Raw genomic sequence first — 22379 nt, forward strand, 5'->3', positions numbered from 1 at the left:
GGGGTGTTGCTTTTAGAGAAGGATCAGCTGCCACGACTCAACCACGCCCTCATGGACCATTCAAGTTTAAGCCTCCTGCAATGTGGGGTTAGTTTGGAATTTCTTGTCAGGGCTACTTTTAGATTCCGATCCAGCACTGTGTACAGCATGCAACTTGTCCTTTGATGCTACTGAATGTGCAAGAAGGGCTGTCAGCGCATGCCATTAAGCAGTAAATTAATGTATTGTGTTCCAGAATGTTTTATTGAGTACTAAAAACCTACTCGAGTAACATAATACATAAACTGGTACCAAATGTTATATAGTGTATAATGCATTGCAAACGTCACTTTAAAATTACCAAGAGGTCAGCAGAGGGTGCAATCCACAGCATGGGGGCTTGAGCTCCATGCTGGCACGTTTCTCTCTACTCCCACAGACTAATGAAGGCCATTATAACTCATGTGTTGCAAAAGCTAGTAGTGGGTATTGTTGCCCCGGGGCAAGGAATAGTGATGGTTCCATTTTTCTCAGCGAATATGTTTAATCAGGCTGCTTTCGAGTTTATGCTTTTATGAGGTTTGCAGTTTTACGTCTCAGGATTTTGAAGGCAGTACTAATTAGGTCTTACTTTGGTTGTGCAACAGCAACAGCTGTTGTTTGTTGTGCCGCATTTGGCACTCGAGTAAAAACAGCAATTTCTTACTTGTAATAAAGGACAGATGTGTTCGAAATTAAAGGCTGTCTACACTAAAAGTGGGAAAAAGCATGTGAGTAAATTTATAGCCTGTTCAAACTCTCTGAATGTCAATGTTACTGGTGGAGAAAACTGAATTTCTAAAGATTCATGGTCGCAGAAAAACCTGCAGCTATCCATTGCCAAAGGCTCTGAATAGCCACTAACTAACCACTGTCATGTACCAATTGTAAGAGCAGTAAACCGGCATTATTGGCAGGGCAAACAAAGGTCTGGGAAAGTGTTATTTATAGGTCTACAACCAGAAATACTATAAAAAAATATAATGAGAGAGAGGCAGTGAGTGAGTGAGAGACACAGAGGTGACAAGAACATGCGTTAGGGGAACGGGTAGGACAAATAAAAGAAGGTTGTGTCTGGCACTGGAAAGATTGGTAATCTAAAAAAAGGGAGACATGCAGACCAGGACCGTGAAAAATATTACTATACAAGTGAGATTCATGGCAAATGTGAATTTAGGGGCATATTTAGGAGGGCCTTGCATCATGCTTGCAGCACGCAACGTGGTACATGCATGACACAAAGCTCCAAGTTGTATTTATGAAGCCATGCAAAGTGACTTTGCGTGGCTTTGAATGGCTTCATAAATATGGAGTAATGCAACTCAGAGCAAATCGCTGTGTTGCGTTCCTCTGCCCCAGATAGGCGTTCCATCGGTGGAGCGTGGGTGTTCCCATGCAAGTCCCATGGTTTTTGTCGGAGTCCCAGATTTGCCAAACCTGGTAAACCTGGAAATGAGCCAAAAAGATACAACTCCCCAAGTGAGGTGTAACAAAGAGAAATATCTTTATTTCTCTTTGTTTTTTCCTGTTTTTATGTGTGCTACATTTTGCAGCACACATAGAACCAAGAAAACGCCTCTACGGATTGTTTTTGTGCAGAAAGGTGAACCTTCCTGCACAAAACCAATCCTGTCTACAACACAGGCACCCTTGCACCATGGTGCAATGGGGGCCTGCTTTGGCACTGATGTTCAGCTGTGAGATAAATTTGAAACCTCACTTTTCTAATGGAGCATTAGTGTATCAGGGCTCTAAAAACAGTTGGTATTGCATAATTTTGAACTTCATTGAGGCAGAAAATTCCGACCCAAACCCCAACATGTAATAGCTGCCTCTGCTCACAAATCGTATTTACTAATAATTATGTCGCTTTCATGGATTATTTATTTTACATGATTTATTTAAATTACTTTATCATTGTGCTTTACATATTTCAACCGACTTGAAGCCATAAAAATAGTGTAGTATTGTGAACTATATAAAATGATAATGTAGTGCTGATTATAAAACATTTTACTCTTCCAAAAAGATTGCAATATAAAAATACTTCAAATGGTATTGTAATAATGGGAACATTTAAAAGATGTTAGATTTAGGGCTAATTATCATGTCATCGGAACCCCACAGCTGCATTATGAAACCCAGTTACCTGTCATTTATCCTCTACATATACAGTCACATATAGTTAAATTAGAGTTTGAAACAGGGAGCACCACAGAATTGTGGAGGACTATCCTGTACTCCAAACTTGTGATCTGCCCACTCTTTTTAGAATTGGAGGAACCACCAAGTTTTGCAGCGTGAATCTTTCTGGATTCACTATGCTGTGCATATTCCGCAATCTGGTGGTTGGGTCCGGATTCGTAGTCTTTTTTCACTTTTTTTTTTTTTGTCATAGCCCAGGTGGGCGTCGACGTCCCACCATTTGGTGTACCTTCGGTGACGTCGGCGTGCTTCCAGCGGAAGCTACCACCCTTGGGCGCCATCTTCAGATTCTTTTTTCCGCCGTTGGGTCTGGATCGTCGCGTGAAGCTCCAGAAGTTTTTGAGGAGGAAAGGAGAAAATATAGCAAATCTTCAACAGAGAAGACCTGAGAAGATCGGGAGAAGAGGACCTTTAGAGAAGAGACGACGAAGAAAGGAGAGAACTTCGAAATCTTCGACGTCCTTGGAGGAATGCACACACAGGGGGCCCCCTGAGCGCAGGGATGTACAAGACGCCCTTTAAATTCTGCAAGAACTGCCACCACAAGTTCGCACAGAAAGACCAGCACCCAGTCTGCAACCTCTGCCTGCCTATCGACCACGAGAGCAGAGACTGCAACGCCTGCTCCGTCTTCAAGCCGAAGACACTCCGAGTTCGAGAAAGACAGAGGACGGCTCACCACACAATGCAGGGCAAGGGCCAAGACCCGATGCTTTACGAACTGGGCCTCTCCACAGACGACGAGGACAACATCGCCGAAGGCCCAGATGACTTCACGGTCGCTGAGACCGATAAGAAAACGCCTGATAAGGTAGGAGAGTCTACAACCCCGAAAACTCCCACAGGGCCTCGAAAACCAGAGGCAGACTCTCGAAAGTCTGAGCCCAGAGCCTCGAAAGGAGCACGGGCGCCGAACAAATCGACGACCGAAGCTGCATCCTCCGAAAAAGAGCCCAGCGGATCCTCCGAGAAGGACTCCCGGAGGCCGAAGACCAGCGAAAAGCAAAGGTCATCGAAGCAGGCCCCCGAAAAAGGGCCTTTGACTTCGACTTCGACGTCGAAAGAAAAGGAGCCGAAGAAAGCTTCGACGTCGACGGCGCCGCCGAAACGCTCGACGACGAACAGGCCGCAGAGATGCAGAGAAAGAGAAAGAGGCTCGAGGCCGCAATGGAGAACATCCTTCAGAGAAAGAAGGATTTCGATGAAAAAATGAGAAGTTACAAGATCCCCTCGAAGCCGGCAACGACCGTCGCTGTGGTACAGAAGCTCGAGGAGTTCGACGTCGAAGAGCCGCCGAAAACTCCGGAACCGTCGGAGCACGAAGAGGTGGAAGACCTCTACTACACAGAAGGGGATTACGGGGAACAGCAGTCAAGCTACGGCTCAGGTTCCTCGACGGCCCAAGACCAGGAATGGCAGGACATCAAGGCCGAAAACCAGTGGATGCGGTAGAAACATACCCCTCGAGGCCTTCACCACCGGATGACATTGGGGCATACAATGAGGTGGTCAGAAAGGCGGCAGCAGCTTATGGAGTTAAGATGGAGGAGGAGAAGCCAGAAGCAGACTTCCTGCTCGAGACATTGCTCCCCAAACAGACAAGAAGCCAGTTCCTGCCCATGCTCAAGAGTATCACAGACCAGGGGAAGGAAGCCTTCAAGGACCCGGCTACGTGCAGATCAGTAACGCCGAGGACGGAGAAGAAATACAAATTCTCCTCCCAAGACCCAGCTTACATCAAGGGATCCGTCACAGCAGATTCTATAATCGATGCAACGGCCAGAAAAAGGGCAAATGTCCCAACAACGTCTGGACCTCCACCTGACAAAGAAAGCAGGAGGATGGATCTAACTGGCAGGAAAATTGAGAGGAACGCCGCAGCGCATTGGTGGATGGCGAACTCCAACGCCCTCCTGAATAGGCATCAATACCAGCACTGGGATGAGATGGGACAGTTGCTCAAGCACCTCCCGGAACAATACCGTGAGAGGGCATCACACCTTGTGGAAGAGGGGAAGAGCATCGCCAATTCGTGCCTGAAGACAGCCTTGGATGGGGCAGAAACATCCAGCAGACTGATTGCTATAGGCATCACCAAGAGAAGGCAAGCCTGGCTCAGGATCTCAGGTTTCAAGGCTGAGGTTCAGAACAACATCCTGAACACACCCTTCAACGGGGAATCACTGTTCGGAGCCCCAGTTGATGAGAAGCTCACCCAATTGAAGAAGGACAACGAGACGGCAAGGTCCATGGGGGCCCTGCAGTTCAGGGGGATGAGAAGAGGCACTCCTACACGGAGGCCGAACGGCAGAGGTAGAAGTCAGCGAGGAGATTCTCACCAGAGTTTCCACCAGGGGCAACAGAATGACAACCAAGGCCACCAGGGCCAGCAGAGGCAAGGCTGTAACTACCAAAGCAGGGGCCAGTCCTTTCGGTCAAGAGGAAATGGACGGGGCCAGAGAAGGAAAGGCGGTGAACAACCACCCTCTAAGTGACTGCACACGGGAGAAGGTGCTCCCCACCCAAACCCTCCGGGGGAGGAGCACGGAAAAAGAGAGAGGAGAGGCCTACACGGACAAAACACAAAGGAACATGTAACGCCGGTAGGAGGAAGATTGAGATTTTTTCTCCAGGAATGGAGAAAAATAACAACAGACAAGTGGATACTCAATATCATGCAGTTCGGATACTGCATAGAGTTGGAAAAAAGGCCACCAAACAGAAAACCAAAGAAAAGACAGCACTCGGGAAGAGAGCTGCAACTACTGCAAGAGGAAGCCAAAGAACTCCTCCTCAAAGCGGCCATCGAACGAGTTCCTTTCAAAGAACGGAACAAGGGAGTGTACTCAAACTACTTCCTAGTGCCAAAAGTGGACAAAAGTCTAAGACCCATCCTGGACCTACGGTTCCTAAACAAATACGTCAAAACTCAGAAATTCAAAATGACGTCCCTACAAGAGGTCATCCCACAGATAAAGACAGGGGACATCTTGTCCACCATAGACCTCAAAGATGCGTACCTGCACATCCCCATGAACAAGCAGCACAAGCACATGCTAAGGTTCACAGTAAACGAGGATCACTACCAATTCACGACCCTCGCTTTCGGCCTAAAGTCCGCACCAAGGGTGTTCACCAAATGCCTCGCGGCAGTGGCCGCACATCTAAGAAGAGAGGGGATAAACGTGTACGTACCCCTACCTCGACGACTGGCTGGTAAAGGCAAGCTCTTACAGGACATGCAAAGAGCATGCAGAACAGGTGACAAGAACACTAGCAAGCCTGGGTTTCTCCATACACTGGGGCAAATGCTCAATAGAACCAGAGCAAGTGAAGATCTTCCTGGGAGCCCAGATCGACACCGTCCAATGCAGAGTCTTACAGAGCGAAAAAGAGAACGCTCAGCCTACTGAGGGAGAAACGTCACTACCAGAAGGGGTGAGCTCTGACAGTGAGGACTGTGAGCAAGATCTTGGGGATGATGGCATCATGCATACACTTGGTCCCCAATGTACGCCTACAGATGAGACCACTCCAAGAGTGGCTACAACAGCAATGGTCACAAGCTACAGGAAGTTGGGAGGATCTAGTGGTTGTAACGCACAGGGTGCAGGAGGAGATAAGGTGGTGGACCAGGGAGAGAATAACAGAAGGGAAACCTCTAACACCACCGGACCCAACAGTGACCATCACCACAGACGCATCCCAGAAGGGGTGGGGCGCACACATGAACAGGTTCAGAGTGAGGGGTCTGTGGAGCCCTACAGATGCAGTCAGGCACATCAACTACCTGGAACTGAAAACTGTGTTGCTAGCCCTCAAGGCTTTTCAGAAGCACCTGTACAACCAGAAGGTGCTAATACAAACGGACAACACCACAACGATGTTTTACATAAACAAACAGGGGGGAACTCAGTCGTTCCCTCTGTCAAACTTGGCACAGGAGATCTGGAAATGGGCTATACCACTAAAAATAGACCTGCTAGCCATACACCTGCCTGGGAAGGACAATTTAGTAGCAGATTGGCTCAGCAGGCAGACTTCAGCGTCCCACGAGTGGGAACTCAATACTCAGGAAACAGAGAGACTATTCAGGAAATGCGGCACGCCAACAATAGACCTATTTGCAACACACCAGAATGCAAAATGCCAGTACTTTGCATCCAGGCAACCAGAGGCACTGTCCCAGGGGAATGCCCTATGGATAAGCTGGTCGAAAAAATTTGCCTACGCTTTTCCCCCGATACCACTGATCCCGAGGGGTCTCAACAAATGCATGAAGAGCAACATGACGCTCATCCTTGTGGCACCACAATGGGCTAGACAGACCTGGTTTTCTCAGATAGTGGAGATGGCGCAGGGGCCACCACACAAGTTCTCAAAAAGAAGAGACCTACTCTCCATGGAAAATGGAGAAATCCTACACCCAGAGCCAGAGAGCCTCAACCTCTCAGCCTGGCTCCTGAGGACTTAGAATTCGCACACCTAAAACTACCAGAGAGCACCCTTCGGGTGCTACGAGAGGAAAGAAGGCCCAGCACACGCAAGTGCTATGGGGAAAAATGGAAAAGATTCACTCAATGGTGTTGCAAGAAACAGCTCCAAAGGAAACTGACCAAGGAATCCACAGTGCTAAAGTACCTCACGCACCTAATTAAGGCTAAGCTAAGCTCATCCTCGTTGAGGGTGCACCTGGTAGCGATTGTGGCATACACAAGAGGAGAAACAGGGAGAAGCTTTTTCACATCCCAAGTCGTAAAAAGATTCCTGGAAGGAGCTAAAAGAATAGCGCCGCCAAAAATAATGCCGCCACCGGCATGGAACCTAAATGTGGTACTGACGGAGCTCATGAAAGCACCTTTCGAACCCATCCACAAAACCTCACTGCAAATGTTAACAATGAAGACGGCCTTTCTGGTAGCAATCACCTCGCTACGGAGGGTGAGCGAACTGCAGGCACTCACACTGCAAGAACCCTACATCCAGATACACAGTGACAGGGTCGTGATGAGAACAGACCCACACTTCATGCCAAAGGTGGTGTCAAGGTTCCACATGAATCAGAGTATTCAGATACCTAGCTTCTTCCAAAACCCCACTACAAGCGCAGAGAGGTCACTCCACACCCTAGACGCTAGAAGGGCTGTGATGCACTACATTGAGAGAACTAAGGAACACAGGAAAACAAAACAGTTCTTCGTATCCTTCGCAAACAGTTACATGGGCAAACCAGTGACTAAAAACACCATAGCGCGATGGATCGCACAGACAATACAATTCTGCCACAAACAAGCTGGCCAGGAGCTAACTGGAGGGGCACATGCCCACTCCACCAGGAAGAAAGGAGCAACAGTTGCCTTTCTGGCCAACACACCAATCCAGGACATATTTCTGCCGGCAACATGGGCTTCAGTGCACACCTTCACTAAGCACTATTGCGTGGATGTACAGATGAACAAAGAAGCACAAGTAGGACAGAAAGTGCTTCAACATATATTCAACAACCAACGCTCATCTTCCACCCAACCGCCACAAAAGTGAGGAAAACCGCTACAAAATCTATGCACAGCATAGTGAATCCAGAAAGATTCACGCTGCAAAACGAATAGTTTCTTACCTGTAGGTGTAGTTTTGCAGCTTGAAGATCTTTCTGGATTCACTAGCGAACCCACCCGCCTCTGCCAGAAAGATGAGGCTGGAGAAGAAGGTGAAAACACATAGAAAGAAAGAAAGTTGAAACTTAGAAGATACGTGAAAAGATACGTGAAAAGATACGTGTAAAGAATTACGTTGAAAAAACGATTAACAAACAAAGCCATGGATTCACTACAAAGACAGAAAAAGAAAAAGAGACAGAAAAAAGAATCCGAAGATGGCGCCCAAGGGTGGTAGCTTCCGCCGGAAGCACGCCGACGTCACCGAAGGTACACCAAATGGTGGGACGTCGACGCCCACCTGGGCTACGACAAAAAAAAAAAAGAGAGAAAAAAGACTACGAATCCGGACCCAACCACCAGATTGCGGAATATTCACAGCATAGTGAATCCAGAAAGATCTTCAAGCTGCAAAACTACGCCGACAGGTAAGAAACTATTCGTTTCCAACTTTCACTGATGGCTCAACTGACATTTGGCCATTGGTCAAAGTGCCTCAGACTGTCCCCCCTTTTAGGTAAGGCCTGACGGTCCAGAGCAGGGAAGCAAAATAATCACCCCCACATGCTGTGAGAGACTGTAAAAATGTCGAATTTTCTTTTCTAACAAACATAAATGTTTTCTGAGCAGACTTATTCAACATGGCTGATGGTCACCAAACTTTCAGTGCCTACAGCGTAGCCACCACAAAGACAGCTCCGCTGAAGGTATGGAGAGCTACGTCTGCTTGGCGGAGATCTCTAAATATGGTGGTTGGATTTTCATAAGGGCACCAGAGTAAACCCCTCTGCTGCCTTGGTGGACCAACAGACCAGCCACCAAAATCTAAATTAGGATTATACAGGTGTGAGTGTGTCTGTGTGTGTGCATGAGCATTTGTGTGCATGTGTGTGTGTGTGTGTGTGTGTGTACGTGCGTGTGGTGCTACAAAAAACTCCTATTGGTTCAAGTTCAGCAGCATTCATTACTCCTCAGCCAGAAAGGAATCGGCATTTCTGAATAAAGCCAGTACAAAGTACACTTCATTAACTACCTGGAATATATTGAGTCTAAATAAATGAATATTTACTCCAATTAAAGCATATTTGGATTAATAAATGTGCATTTATTTTACCCATCAACTTGATAGAACAAAGTGCTAACACCTGCCTATTCACTCCTAAACTTATCAACACTGCAGACTAATATATTTATCAAGGACAGGTGTAGCTGGCTGAGGTCTGAGGGCAGAATCTGTCACAGGGAGAGAATGTATCAGTCCTGTACTCCCCTGGAACTCTCCTGGACCTAGGATTCTTCCAAAATACCATCTTGATTTTTATCCAATGACATGCACCGTTAGACAGACAAACAAGACATGCATGCATGCACACCCTAATTCAATCTCTCTCTCTCTTGCTCTCTTCCTCTCTCTCTCTCTCTCTCTCTCTCGCTCTGTCTCTCCCACTTTCTCTCAATCTGTCACTCTCTATATCTTTTTCTCTCAATCCCAGGTAGGTGACAGCTAGTGATTTATCCCTGATGTCTATGGGGGCACTGCCAGCTCAGTTTTACCTTCTACTCTCTTCAAAAATCTATGTCATGGCTGTTGCCTAAATTTGCCTACCCATTAATGCGGTATCACTTCATCAGCCAGTGCAATAAAAAGTGTTTTGTTGATTTTGTTTCTATTTGCTTTGCACCATTCTCACTTTCTATCCCCTGATGCTTCTTCCCTCCCTTCCCTGCTATTTAATGTGGCCTTTTGGATGCATTAAAGGCTCAATCACAGTTTTGGTGCTATGAAGGATGCACATTACAGACTTGATAAAAATAACATCTGCCTGGGGTGTAGTATTTACCAGGTGGCCAAATGTCTGCTGATGCCAAGTTTTGGACATTAAAAGGCAGGATTACAGTCTAATTGCCTGTGGTGCAGTGTATTAGTAGCACTCCATATAGCAAGTGCTCCGGTTAGCTCAGTCATACATATGCATTTTGCACATAGATCCTCGCAGACTTTCCACTGCTGACGCAGTACTGGCATGCAAAGCTTGATGCCCTGGCTGACCATAGAGATAATAAAAGACCCCACCCATAAAGTAATTGCTTTACTTTTTCTTCAGAAGGTAAAGTCTAAATCTGATTGTCATTTCTTGTTATTATGCAAGGGTCAGACAGATCGTGGCGGTAGGACATGGAAAGCATTGGAAAAACAACACAATTTTGACTCGTTGGTGGGCCAAGAACTCTTTTGGAATTGGTCTGGCATATGTGACCAATCTGCAAAAACGGACCATGACCCTGAGCATATCTTTGAAGAGACACAACCTTCAACTATTCCGAAGAGGTCAGTTGCATTGGCAAAGGGACAGTAGATCGAGTGGCTTGCAGTTGGACGGCCTGTCCTAAATCATGCAATTATTTCATATAGATAGATAGATAGATAGATAGATAGATAGATAGATAGATAGATAGATAGATAGATAGATAGATAGATAGATAGATAGATAGATAGATAGATAGATAGGTAGGTAGGTAGGTAGGTAGGTAGGTAGGTAGGTAGGTAGATAGATAGATAGATTGATTTAAACATTTTAAGCAAAACAACATGCTATGCATTGAAAGGTAGTTGGACGTAATCCTGTTTGTGGCAAGGTGCAATGTCTGTTTTAGTTGCTGTGTCATCTCTTGGCAGATTCAACAGCTGTGGTGGTGGCGACCAAGGAGGGGGCAGGACATTTAGAGCTGAGGCATGAACCCCATCTGCTACCCCCCCCCCCTCATGAGACGACGGTGAATCCTGGAGGTAAGAGTTTGTGCAGCACATGCCATCCTGCTAAGTAAAAGAATGATATCCTTATAAAGAAGACATTCATAAAATAACTGCCCATTTGCGTCTTCAATGTAATTAACTGTAGTCCGTAAACATTGCAGTATACGATATTGGTCAAAAGGTCATAGTCATTGACTAGCCATGTCATATTTGACCTCCAGAGAGTAAGCCAATGCGAACAGAAACTCACTTGAGGGCAGCTGCTGACTGGAATGCACTGCTTCTTGCGACATTCTGTCTTGCCTTTCACACAGGCGCAGATGGTGCAGTTAATGGAAGACCACATTTCTCCATCCTGCAAGAGCACAACAAACAAACTGTCATGAGTGGAGGCTTCATACAACACTTCCAGCACTTTGTCAGTACAACACAGGGGCAGTTGTTTCGCCACTGATCTCTTCTACAGTTTTTGATGATATGGAGCACTGTGGTGTGCTGTGAAGACAAGATCATTTAAGGCTTCTTAAATGGCACATGCATCAACATTGCAATATGGATAAACTCCACCCACAGTGAAAGGAAACTCATTAATACTTTGCAATCACTCACACATTTACAAAGCATTGAAAGGTTACTGACTGCCTCGTGAATGTTGGTGAAGCAAGATTTCTGCAAATCTTTGTATCCAAAACGTTTGCACCTTGACGATTGATATAACCATCACAGCGCAAAAAAATGTCTCCTGATAGCACTGCAGACGACCTGCAAACTAGGGGCCCGATTCACAGAACTAACTTAAGATAAAATCCTAAACTTACTACCATTTTGGTATTCACAGAAGACACTTACTCTTTGATGAGTAAGTGCCTTCTGTGAATACCAAAAGTAGTAACTTACTCATTTTGAGTAACTTACTCATTTTGGTATTCACAGAAGGCACTTACTCATTGATGAGTAAGTGCCTCATAATACCAAAATGAGTAAGTGCGTTCTGTGAATACCAAAATGAGTAAGTGCCTTCTGTGAATACCAAACTACCTTCTGTGAATACCAAAATGGTAATAAGTTTAGGATTTTGTCTTAAGTTAGTTCTGTGAATCCGGTCCAAAGCATCTACACTGGGATCTGGTCAATAACATATCTGGTTTATGGCTGCCTTAAGCATTTAATGAGTCCACTATACTTCAGGCCCCTGCAATTGCAGTACAGCTTTTACTTTTTTTATGCTTTTGAGAAAAGAAAGATGAGTTTTTTTTTCTTTTTTCTGAGTGTATTTTTTATCTTCTCTTTCATACTTTTATCTTCGTCTTTCATATTTTTATCACCCTTCACTATGTCCTTAGTCTGTCTATTGTCTATCTGTCTATTTTCTCGTTCATCATCTCTCTATCCTGAGTTTATATATCATCACTCTTTTCAAAATCTGTCACCTCTCTCTCTTTCCCATTTTCCCTTTCTCTGTACTAATAAGCTAGTTTATCAGTTAAAAGACATGTTATAAACATTTCCAGGATATCCTAAACACATTAACATCCCAATGTATTTAAATTATTCCGCATGACAAAATATAATTATCATTTCTGGACACAGTGAATTTCTTCCCAGATGGTCTATCCTCGACCCAACACAATCTTGGCTGCCACTGTGCTGTAGCAGATTTGAACTGTAAACCTAAGCACAGAAAATGGCAGCTTGGGAGACAGATATACTTCCCACGCTAATTCAAAGACACATTTCTTGCAAAGCACAGCAGTTTTCATAACGCATCTGCATTTTTGCAAACTTTACATTTCCACACCAATGTAACGACAGTACTGCCTTTATCTCTAGGTCCTGCCATGTGATTAATGAAAGTTTATATTTCATGAGACATGACCAGGTGTGTGATGTTCATGTAGTGGCATATTTCGAGAGGTACAACTCGAGTAATACTCCACTTTGAGGGTTGTTCGTGAGCCTTATTTTCAGATGAATCAATGTCGCCAGAACACATTTGGCCTGATTTTCAAAGATATTCTTAAATATGCACTTGCAGGGATATAGAGTAAACTAATGAATATAAGAATTCAAAACTGTTTCCATGGTTACTCATAGAAAGAAGCCTGTGCCAGTCAGAGGGTCTGAACTAAGACCAAGCAAAATGTGTTTGCATGGGTAATTGGGAATAGTGTACAACTGCTCGTAGGAAAGCCATTGGATTACTGTAATGCACTTTTCTCTTCACTGGGAAAGTTACACCACTCTTCTTGCACCAGTTTTAGCAGTGTTCCCTCACAGTTCCTTTTTAGGGAAAACATGTAGTTCCTGTCCTTGATAGGAGTAAATCTCCAAACATTTCTGGAGTTGGCATGGGTCTGTGAAAGGTTTGGCAACACCCACAAATTATTGAGTTTGTGGGTGCTCCCAAAGTGTTCAGCGTATCATAGTCCTGGAACAAGCCTGCTCAATATCCATGTAGGAAGTTGTACCGAAGGAGTAATAATAAACCCTGATGTTGTAATAAAACACATAGATGGATGTATGATTTCAAACCCACCTTTCATGAAGTCATTTGCATATGTAAACTGAACTTATTTGCAAAACTGGCTTTGTGAATCAGGCTCCGTTTCCGGTATAGAACTTTCTATTAACAAATCACTGCATTCTGAGTGTTGCAGTCTTACATTAGATCAAATGCATTGACCGGGCTCTCACTCTTGAAAATAACAATTTGTCAGATGGAAGCCCTGGGCTGAAAACTTTGGGACAGATGGGCAAAGCCATGTGGTAGTCATAAAGTCTTCCATTCACTAAATCACAGGGTTTAAACCACGAAATGGCTTTCTAGCATGCACTAAGCCCATTTTGTGATTAAGTAACAGGTTACTGAATAGCAAAATGAGTTTAGAAAGGCATAAGGATTTGTTATTTGGAATGGGCATGTTTAGTGTTTTCCTTCAAAATAGAGATTCACTGTGGTATGTATAAATGTCTTGTAACTAAAATCTGGTCCATTAACATTGAAAGGTTACCAACTTCAGAGTTGGGGCAGTAACGCATTCGCAAATGGGAAGGAGTCCCGTTGAACAGGGAGAGGCTTGAGCACCACAATCAACTTTCAAACAAACTTAAAAAATATAGATTTTTAAATGCAGCCCTGTTTCCTTTAAGGAATGTAGTCTACATTTGTTTAAAGTTTCCTTTATTTAGATACAGTCACAGGCATAGTAGTCTGATGACCCCAGCAGTCCACAACCCCTTGATGGCATCCAATCGTAGTAAGTCGAAATTTGCAAACTACCTCATGGATACTGATAGCAATCCACTATGATTCTGAATTTTGTGTACCAAACTATTTGCGCCCTGGTCAGTATACAAAATTCATTTTCAATTATAGAAAGTCAATAGGCAATTTGTGACCACTTTTTGCAACTGAAATCTTCATCATATCTGCAAATTTTTATCTTGATGATATGCAATCATCTGTTAACTTTATTCTTAATTGTCGCTTATGTGTTTTGCCACTTTTCTAAACATGCTAGATTCCATGATTAAAACACATTTTCGGGAATCAATAAATTAGAAAGTTTGTAAGCTGTCACTCCAGTTGGTATACCTATCTCTGCCTAATGATTTTGAAGATCATAGACCAGGTAGGCATGTTTTTATGACAGATGAGCAGGTCACTGGGAAATGACATGGTATCATTGTCTGCCAACATCCATATTTCTACTGAGAGCAGCAGAATACCACCAGCTTATGGAATCCCTTGACAAGATACCTCCTGTGCATCGCACTCTTATGCAGATCCCTGGAGAATAGGATAGGGCAAGAAGGCGAACATCTCCTCACCCTGCTGAGTTTCAAGGGCAAGTAAAGAAACTAAGAATAAGTCAACTTCATATCTTTTCAGACTTTCCTTAAAATTGTGATGACTTAAAAGTGTTCCAAGCAGGGTTATTGGCAGGGCCACGGAAATTATGCGATAGTGCGGCTGCTGCAATTTTCACGTAATTATGGATCTGCCACATTTGCTACATGATTCACCTGCTAAATAATTAGCACATTTTATCCCCAAAAACTTTTTCTAGCTCAAACGGTTCAAAAGTTAGTAAAGTCGCAGTGACAAGTGTTGTCTGCAGTGGAGGGCCTTTGTAAAAGTTCATTTCTCACCATTGTGTTGCCTATTGCTAATTTTGAATGTTAAACTGAGTGAGAACATATGCCCAGACTTAGCTCGTAGCTCGTGCTTGGAATACTTTGCCTCTCTTTTTGAGACAATCTACCTCCCTCTTGGAGTTTAGAAAACAATTAAAAACTTGGATGTTTCAACAGCTAAGTTAATCTGCTTCCGCTCAGTCTTAGTTTTGGGTACATTGCTCTTGCATATAGCTTTTCTGTCACAGCGCTGGGACACTCTGTTGAGTAGCTGAACGCTCTATAAATCATTGTTTAACAAACCATAACAGACAGTGTTAAAAAGTATGAAATTGACAAAATAATTAGGCAAAGCTATCAGAAAATGTGCCTCATTATGTCGCATAATTTGCCTTTTCTTGCCCCATAAATTGTCCCTCTCCAACTACATAATTCAAGTGGCCTTGCTTAAGGAAAGGAGTGATTAGGAGGTGACTAAGATATTTATGAGTTTCTGTCAATATGATCATGATGTTTGATTTCTGTGTTATGAAAGTACCGCCGTACGCCCCTCTGTCTATTCTATTTCTCTGAAAAGTTTCTGATGTACCACAAGGTGTAGTTCAAAGTACATTTAAAACAATACATAAAAGTAACAGATAGTAAATGAAAACAGCCACATACGAGTGAAATTGGATGCAAACGTCTTCAAAATAAATGTATAGCGTGGAATACCATCCAATAAAGCCCCATTGAAGATTAAGATGCTTCTGTGATTACAATTTAAAGAATTAGGAGTTTTACTAAACCAGATTTTTCCTGACATAAAACTGCACAATCATCGTCCTTTTAATTGAAGCAGAAAACTGGGATGGTCTGCCATGTTTTAAACCAGTCAAATACTAAAGAGATGTAAGGACTAAATGTGGAAATACCTATAGAAATCAAGGTAATAAATGTGGAAATTAGATTGTAAGGCAGCAAATCTTTCAAATCTCGTTGGCTTTAAATGCAATCAACCAGAGAATTGCAAACTGTCAAAAAGTGCTAATTTAACACGGTTAGTGACATAATATTGCATTCTTTTAGAATCTGCTTAGTGCCGTATAACTAAAAAAGGCACGATTCTTTGTTTCACATTGGGTTGAGGGGCGCCCTTCATAGTGTATGTGTGGTGTATGTGAGTTACAGTTTGAACTAAATAGAAGGTGTTGGTTGTAGTGCGTGAGGATAAGAGATGTTCTTTAGTGAGTTGTGGCTGTGCTTGAGTATGAGCTTTTGATTGTGCTTTTTAATCATCATTAACATCCTGATCCTCTTATCTGCATCATGCAATACTCACTCTGTAATACAAGTCGGGCAGTGTTTGCCTGATTAGAAATCTGAAGCTTGAAATTTATCAGTGGAGAACTGATCTATTCTATCGTTTTTGATGACTTTGGATCCAAGAGACATGAGTAATAATCTCAGCCTCGTTTAATGCCCAAATTATTCTCAAATTATTTTTTACCCAGGACCTATTTTCCTGAATTTTCTAAAATGTGGATCACCCACAAACAAGATCAGCCCCCATATTAAGCTCACTCATATTTCAGGATGAATTTCTGAATTACCTCTGAAAATACTGTGTGCCAATGACAGTAACTAAGTGTGTGTAGCATAAGTTTGGCCACTGGAGATATTCATGCCATTGAAATATTAAAGACAATGTCCTGTCCTCTGACATTTTCGAAGGTGCCAATGAAGTGCTATATTATGGCACCACCACAATAGGGTTGCACAGGATTTAGAGACCAAAAAAGAGTACAGATAATATTTCAACATGCTATTTACTAAGATTTGTTGATTTTGTTAACTAGCACATACCATCTTATTTCTTCTAGTTGGAGTTAAGCAGATCAGAGAAGTGTTGCTGAATGTGGTGCTGCAGCCAACAAAAACGCAAAACGCAAGCAAATTAAGTGAACAAACCTTTGTTCTCTAAACAGTGAACAGGCAGGGTACAAAGAGATTAAAGTCAGCAGCATCCCCAAATGACATTAGCATTGCAACATTACCCTGAACAGCTTGCTGCCAGACTTGCACACTTTCACTTCCTCGGTGGGGACATACATGACACACTCATCACAACAGGACTCTGTGCTCTTGTTGCAGGCTTCAGGGGCGCATTTCTTCTTGCAAACAACGGTGGAGTCCTGGGTGAAAGGATGGCAAGGAAACATGAAAATTCTCACTGAGTTGCTCTGACAAAATTTACAATATTCTGGTCTCAACCCATAAGTTCTGACCAAGCTGCCGCACTCCCATCTGGAAAGAGAGGAAAAAAAGACAAAGGGAAAGATTTCACTGGGCATCTAAAGCGTGTTAGAGTTGTCATAGCTTTATATATTTTTTGGGCAGAGTGCCAGTCTTAACTTTGTTTAAATGTCTTTGCATTCTTCAGAACAATTGCTGTTGTACTAAATGAGAAGAACAAATTGGAGCATGAATTTGATGCAGCACATAGACCTTTAGGGACTATACTTCAGGAGAGGACAACCCCTTTGAAATAATCAAATGTCTTTGCAAACATGTGAGCCAGTGATATATCCATCCACAATATGCTACCTTCCAATTGTTATTATCAGCCCAATTTTTGTACTCAATGTTTTATTGCTGTTTCCTTCTAACAACACTGACACCACAGTAAGTGCTGTGATTGAATTATATGCCAGCACTCTCTCATGTAAATATCCCAGTCCAAGACACCTACACTGGCTGTTGGAAATAAAGACTCCTTCAATGTGCCTCTGCAGACACCCCTTTTCTTACTCACCAGAATGAATAAAAGATATTATGAAGGCTGAATTAATTTTACACAAATCACAATACGTCATCCTATTTTATTTTGTGGTGGTATGGTGTCAATGATTGTTTTCTTTTTTATTTCACCTCTGTAGTTCCCCCTCATGTATATTTTTCTCCCCTGTTTCCAAATATAAACATTAAGTACACCTCCTGCATGTTCTGTCATTTCATTTACTTTACTATAATAAAAAAAAAGAGAAATTGCGAATGAAATCACAAATAGGAATATTTTCGGCTTCCCATATTAGTGCATAACACATTTATAAATGAATGGTGGGATCTCTAGCAAGCCTAATGCTGTGTATCTTAACTTGATAAACATTACTTTAAAAAACATGGAATCCCTAGATACATGCAAAGGACCTGAACATATTAACAAAAGTTGCAATTGTCCAACATTGATGATCAGGAGGAGTGCGCTCATGTGGATCCAAGTATATCCCTTATCTCAGAGATCTTAAAATGATTTTGCTCTGAGCCCCCTTACAAACAATGTTTTGAAGTCTGACCCCCGCCGAAAAATGGTCATGAAACTCTTCTGTCCTTTGAATGTATGACAGGGAGTACTTTATTCCATATATCCACTGATAATTCTTCCGCTTATGGGCTAGTATATGAAGATTTGGGGCATACTTAGTAATACAGTTAAGCTTTTACCTCAAATTCTGATGCCTGAAGCACCCATTGATCTCTGGGCACATGATAGGAGCTGGCAGACACTGAAGTGCTAAGAGAAAGTGACCCTTAAAAGCATGCAAATTGCCCCTTGTGGTACACCTTTGCACAGGTGAACTACTTAACATTCTTTCATCCTGCTGTTGTCTTCAGCCAGTGGGAAGCAGTAATGGTGTGAGGCCAGGATGTCAATGCATGCCCATTCTACCCAAATCGACACAAGTTGGCAGATAGGTGTGAATAATTCTTTGTCCTCAATTACCCTCTCTTCCTGCGGTCTTGCATAGAGCCAGTGTAAACATCAAGTGGACGTGACGGTCTATGGTAGAAAGTGGAGGATCCACACCTCCCGCCAAATGTGATTCGAGCCAATGGGAGTGGTTTGGACCTTTGATATTATAATGCTGCTTTAGAAAGAATCATAGAGGAGGTGAGAAGCTGGTTTAAGATATTAACAAGTAAAAATAACTGAAGGTTGATTGGGAAAAAATGGACCGAAGTTTGATTAATTCTAACAACCGTATTGAGAAAGTGAAACAAGTATGAGTGATGAAAACATAACTTCAAAGTGACGTAACCATAAAAGAGTGGTGGAACCTGCAGTCAAGAGGCAAATGTTGTGAAAATCGGAAGGTGAAGAGAGGTAGAGATTTTAAAAACTGATTTATGCTGTCAGAATGGGGAAACATCCTTTATATCGAACGCTGAACAACAAGATCCCTTTTAAATGAAGACATTACAACAATATTGTTTGTACCACGCTTGCCTTTAAAGCAAACATTTTTACCAAGAGTATGCCTTTACCACAGCTGCCTTTACAACGAATTTCGTTGTTGTAGCATGAATGTTAAAGGCATAGTTGTAGTAAAAAACATAAGGTAAGTAAACTATTAAAAGTAAGTATTAAGTGTATATATATATATATATATATATACACACACATATGTTATATATATATATTTATATTTTTTTATTAAAAATATAAAGGTTACTGGGACGTTATAGTTATGCTCAGATTTCACTCTTACAAAACCAGTGAAATTTAGCAGTTAGAGAAGCTGAGAGGACTATAACTTACGCCCCTGGAATGCACTACTTATTACCTCACATATACCTCAATGATGATGTGGTCAGTGACATCACTGATGACTTCTCAAATTTCATCACTGATTACATCATCCAGTGAGTGTAAGTATTTTTAAGAGTGTATGAGTGTTAAAGATATACACTAACCTACTGCAAAAGTTATATTAGCATACTAGGTGCACTACTAATGGGTGATACTACTTCTAAAATATAATATATGAGTGGCTGTGTGACGGTGTGCATCTGTGAGTGAGTGGGTGAGTAAATAGAGTATGGTTCTGTGAGTGGGTGAGTGAGTGGCTGTATGGGTATATAATGGGTGTGTGAGTAGCTTTGTAGGCGAGTGAGTGGCTGTGTGAGTGGCTATTTTGGTGAGTGAGTAGGTGTGTGATTGACTCTATGGGTGAGTGAGTGGCTACGTGAGTGGCTGTATGGATGGGTGAGTGGATGTGTGAGTGACTGTATGGGTGAATGAGTGAGTGGGTGAGGTGCTGTATGGGTGAATAAGTGGGTGTGTGAGTAGCTATATGAGGGAGTATGTGTGAATGGCTGTATGGGTGAGCGAGAGGTTATGTTGAAAGACTGTATGGGTGAGTGGGTGGTTGTGTGAGGTGCTGTATGGGTGAATAAGTGGGTGTGTGAGTAGCTATATGAGGGTGTGTGTTGCTGTGTGAGTGGCTGAATGTGTGTGTGGGTGGTTGTATGAGTAGCTGTATGAGTGAGTGGTTATGTGAGAGTAGTGTGAGTGAGTGAGTGTGAGTGGATCTATGCATGAGTGAGTGGTTGTTTAAAGTACTTGTATGGGTCTGTGAATGGGTATGTGAGTAGTTGTGTGGGCATGTGAGGGGATGTATGAGAGGTTGTATAGGGGTGTGGGTGGGTATGTGAGAACGCTTGTGGATGATACCATCAGAGATGTCAACAGTGATGTCATTTGAGATGCCATCATTAATGTTACTGACCATGTCATGAGTGCTGTAATATGTGAGGTCATAAGCAGTGCATTGCTGGGGTGTAAGGTATAGTTAGCTCAGCTAACTATAACTGCTGAATTTCACTTGTTTTGTATGAGTGAAATTTAGGCCTTACTGTAATGTCCGCGTAACCTTAGATTTTCACAGAAAATATCTAAGGTTTGTTTTAATTATTTTCCCTAACTACAGCATTCCTGCGACCTATGGTTTTTCCAGTGAATGTGTAAGGTCGTTTTTAATGAAGTTTCCTAACTATAAAAATCCTGTAACCTTTGTTTTTTTAAGCTCTATTTCCTAAATGTAAGTACTACACTTTGAAAATTAGTATCTGAAAGAGAGAATGAGTGTATCGGTAAGTCTGTAAGTGGGTATTAGAGTGTCTGAGTGGGTCAGTCAGTGGGCGTGTGAATGTCTGAGTAGGTCTTTGATTAGGTGCATGAGTCTCTGGATGGGTCTGTGAATGGGAACATGACTGTCTGAATGTGTCTGAGTGGGTGGATGAGTGGGTTTGTGAGATTGTGTGATAATGGGTGTGTGGACGGATGCACGAGTATCTGAGTGAATCTGTGAGTGAGTGTGTGAGTCTCTAAGTGGGTCTATGAGTGTCTGAGTGGGTCACTCAGTGGGTGTGTGACTCCCTGCGTAGATCTGTGATTGGGTGCATGAGTCTCTGGACGGGTCTGTGAATGGGAACATTACAGTCTGAATGTGTCTGTGAGTGGGTGGATGAGTGGGCTTGTGAGAGCATGTGATAGTCTCTGAGTGGGTGTGTGAATGGATGCATGAGTGTATGAAGGAATGTGTGTGTGGATGTGTGAGTCACTGAGTGGGTGGGTGGGTGAGTGACTGAGTGGGTCTGTGATAGCATGTGAGAGACTCTGAATGGGTATGTGAGTGGGTGCATCAGTGTCTGAGTTGATCTGTGTGTGGGTGCATGAGTATCTCAGTGGGTCTGTGAGTCTGTCAGTGGGGGAATAAGTGAATGGATGCTTGTGCCGGTTCATAAATGTCTGGGTGTGTCTATCAGTGGGTGTGTGAGTCTCTGAGTGGGTCTGTGAGTGTGTGTGAGTCTCTGAGTGGGTCTGTGAGTGTATGTGAGTCTTTCAGTGGGTCTGTGAGTGGGTGCAGGAGTGTGTAAGTGGGTCTGAGAGTGGGTAGTGAAAAAAGCAGGGGGGCACAAGGGAGCAAATCCTTGTGCCAGCTCCCACTGTGACAGTCCTCTTCTCAAACTTGCCTGCAGTCCACTACCCTCTGCTGCCTACGTGTTGTGCCCCCTCTGCTCATTTTTCTACCTCTTCTCTACTTGCTTTCACCCTCATTTTTTTCTGCTCACTCTGCCTGTTATTTTGCCTCTTTCTGCTTGTTCCTGACCTTTTTTCTGCCTCTTTCTGCTTGTTTCTTACCTTTATTTGCCTCTTGTTGCTGTTTCTGACCTCTATTCTGCCTCTTTTTGCTCTATTCTGACATTATTCTGCCTCTTTCTCACCTTTATTCTGCATCTTGCTGCACGCTTCTCACCTTTATTTCGCCTTTTTATGATGATTGCGGACCTTTATTTTGCTTTTTATGCTTGTTTCTAACCTTTATTTTGCATCTTTCTGCTCGTTTATGACTTTTTTTCTGCCTCTTTTTGATCCCTTCTGGCCATATTCTACCTTTTTCTCCTCTCTTCTGACCTTTATTCTGCCTCTTTCTGCTAATTTCTCACCATTATTTTGCCTCTTTCTGTTCATTACTGACCTTTATTTTGCCTCTTTCTGGTCATTTCTCACCTGTAGTTTACCTCTTATTGCTGGTTGCTGGCCTTTTTTTTGCCTCTTTCTGCTCATTTCTGATCTTTAATTCGCCTCTCGATGCAGGTTTCTGACCTCTATTTTGCCTCTTGCTGCTCACTTGTCACATTTATATTGCCTCTTGCTGGTTGATTCTGACCTTCATTCTGCCTCTTTCTGCTTGTTTCTAACCTTTACTTTGCATCTTTCTGGTTGTTGCTGTCCTATATTTTGCCTTATTCTGCTCGTTTATCAGCTTTATTTTGCCTCTCTCTGC

General features: G+C 42.9%; 1 protein-coding gene across 1 annotated transcript in view; it reads right to left on the reverse strand.

The window, feature by feature from the left end:
* The window catches only part of BMPER (BMP binding endothelial regulator), a 429950-nt gene that overhangs the window by 125638 nt on the left and 281933 nt on the right, over positions 1–22379 (reverse strand). Inside the window, exons 9-10 of the mRNA XM_078688231.1 lie at positions 16806–16943; positions 10883–10987 (exon numbers count right to left, since the gene is read on the reverse strand). Coding sequence (XP_078544357.1) covers positions 10883–10987; positions 16806–16943 — 243 coding nt within the window. The remainder of the gene's footprint in view (positions 1–10882; positions 10988–16805; positions 16944–22379) is intronic.

Source organism: Lissotriton helveticus, chromosome 4_1 (assembly GCF_964261635.1).
Source record: "Lissotriton helveticus chromosome 4_1, aLisHel1.1, whole genome shotgun sequence".
Taxonomy (NCBI): Eukaryota; Metazoa; Chordata; class Amphibia; order Caudata; family Salamandridae; genus Lissotriton; species Lissotriton helveticus.